Source organism: Solanum tuberosum, unplaced genomic scaffold, assembly GCF_000226075.1.
Source record: "Solanum tuberosum cultivar DM 1-3 516 R44 unplaced genomic scaffold, SolTub_3.0 scf00042, whole genome shotgun sequence".
In the NCBI taxonomy this organism is placed as follows: domain Eukaryota; kingdom Viridiplantae; phylum Streptophyta; class Magnoliopsida; order Solanales; family Solanaceae; genus Solanum; species Solanum tuberosum.
This window is the reverse complement of record NW_006238967.1, coordinates 1,219,136-1,219,942: the sequence shown is the minus strand read 5'-3', so window position 1 is coordinate 1,219,942 and position 807 is coordinate 1,219,136. Positions and strand designations below refer to the sequence as shown.

Genomic DNA, 807 nt, shown 5'->3' with positions numbered 1-807 from the left:
AGGGAGGGGAGCGGCGGTGATGGCGGCATCGGGCGGCTGTAGCTCGGCCATGGAAGCAAGTAGAGAGTAAAGAGGAGTGTGAGGGAGCGTGAGATAAGGCAAGTGATAAGGACGCGGTTGCAGTTTCTGTGTTCAAGTTGCAGCAGTCCGATAAAGATGTTGATTATTTTTCTCTCCAAAAAAAGGTCTACCCGCGGCCTATATTAAGATGCGGAAATGTTTGGAGGCTATAGGTGTACCATGGACCTACTTTAGGGCGAGCATGAACGGATATGATAAAGTCAAGACTTCGATAAGGATAGTAGGAGAGAGTCGGAGGACTTTTCAATTATGATAGAGTTACATTATGACGTATGCTATTTGAGGAAGACACAGTTTTGATTGACGAGACTCTGTGGTGGAGTCAACACTAAGCTGGATGTTTGTAGCTCTTAAGCATGAGTTATTGCCTCGTTTTGATGCCAACTAAAGTAAGCTAAAGTATGTGTTTTACGAGCTTCATCTACGATCCGTAAAAGAATTTACGAACCATAGATGGTCGTCGTAAACCAACTTCAGAAAACTGGAGAATTTGGTCTGAGATTTTCGAGCCTAGTTAGGGGACGTAAACCTTTTTACCATTTCTAGACTTGGTCATAGACCAAACTTCAGAAAGTTGGATTTGGGGCTTGAACAGGATGAATGGGTTTCATGGGTTGTAAAAGGTTTCACGGGTCGTAGAAAGGCCTCATAAACCAAGTCTTGAAACCTAATAAACTCAGATTTTCCCTAACTTTTACGGACGACTAGAATGGGTCGTAGAACCTT

At 43.5% G+C, this 807-nt stretch overlaps 1 protein-coding gene across 2 annotated transcripts in view; it reads right to left on the bottom strand.

Moving 5' to 3' along the window:
• Positions 1-186, bottom strand: part of LOC102581828 (myb-like protein A) — a 1,666-nt gene extending 1,480 nt beyond the window's left edge. Inside the window, exon 1 of one of the 2 annotated variants that reach the window (XM_015306837.1) lies at positions 3-186. In XM_015306837.1, coding sequence (XP_015162323.1) covers positions 3-51 — 49 coding nt within the window. In that variant the 5' untranslated portion in view covers positions 52-186. The remainder of the gene's footprint in view (positions 1-2) is intronic. The other variant, XM_006343129.2, reaches the window with a different exon arrangement.
• Positions 187-807: the final 621 nt, after the last annotated feature.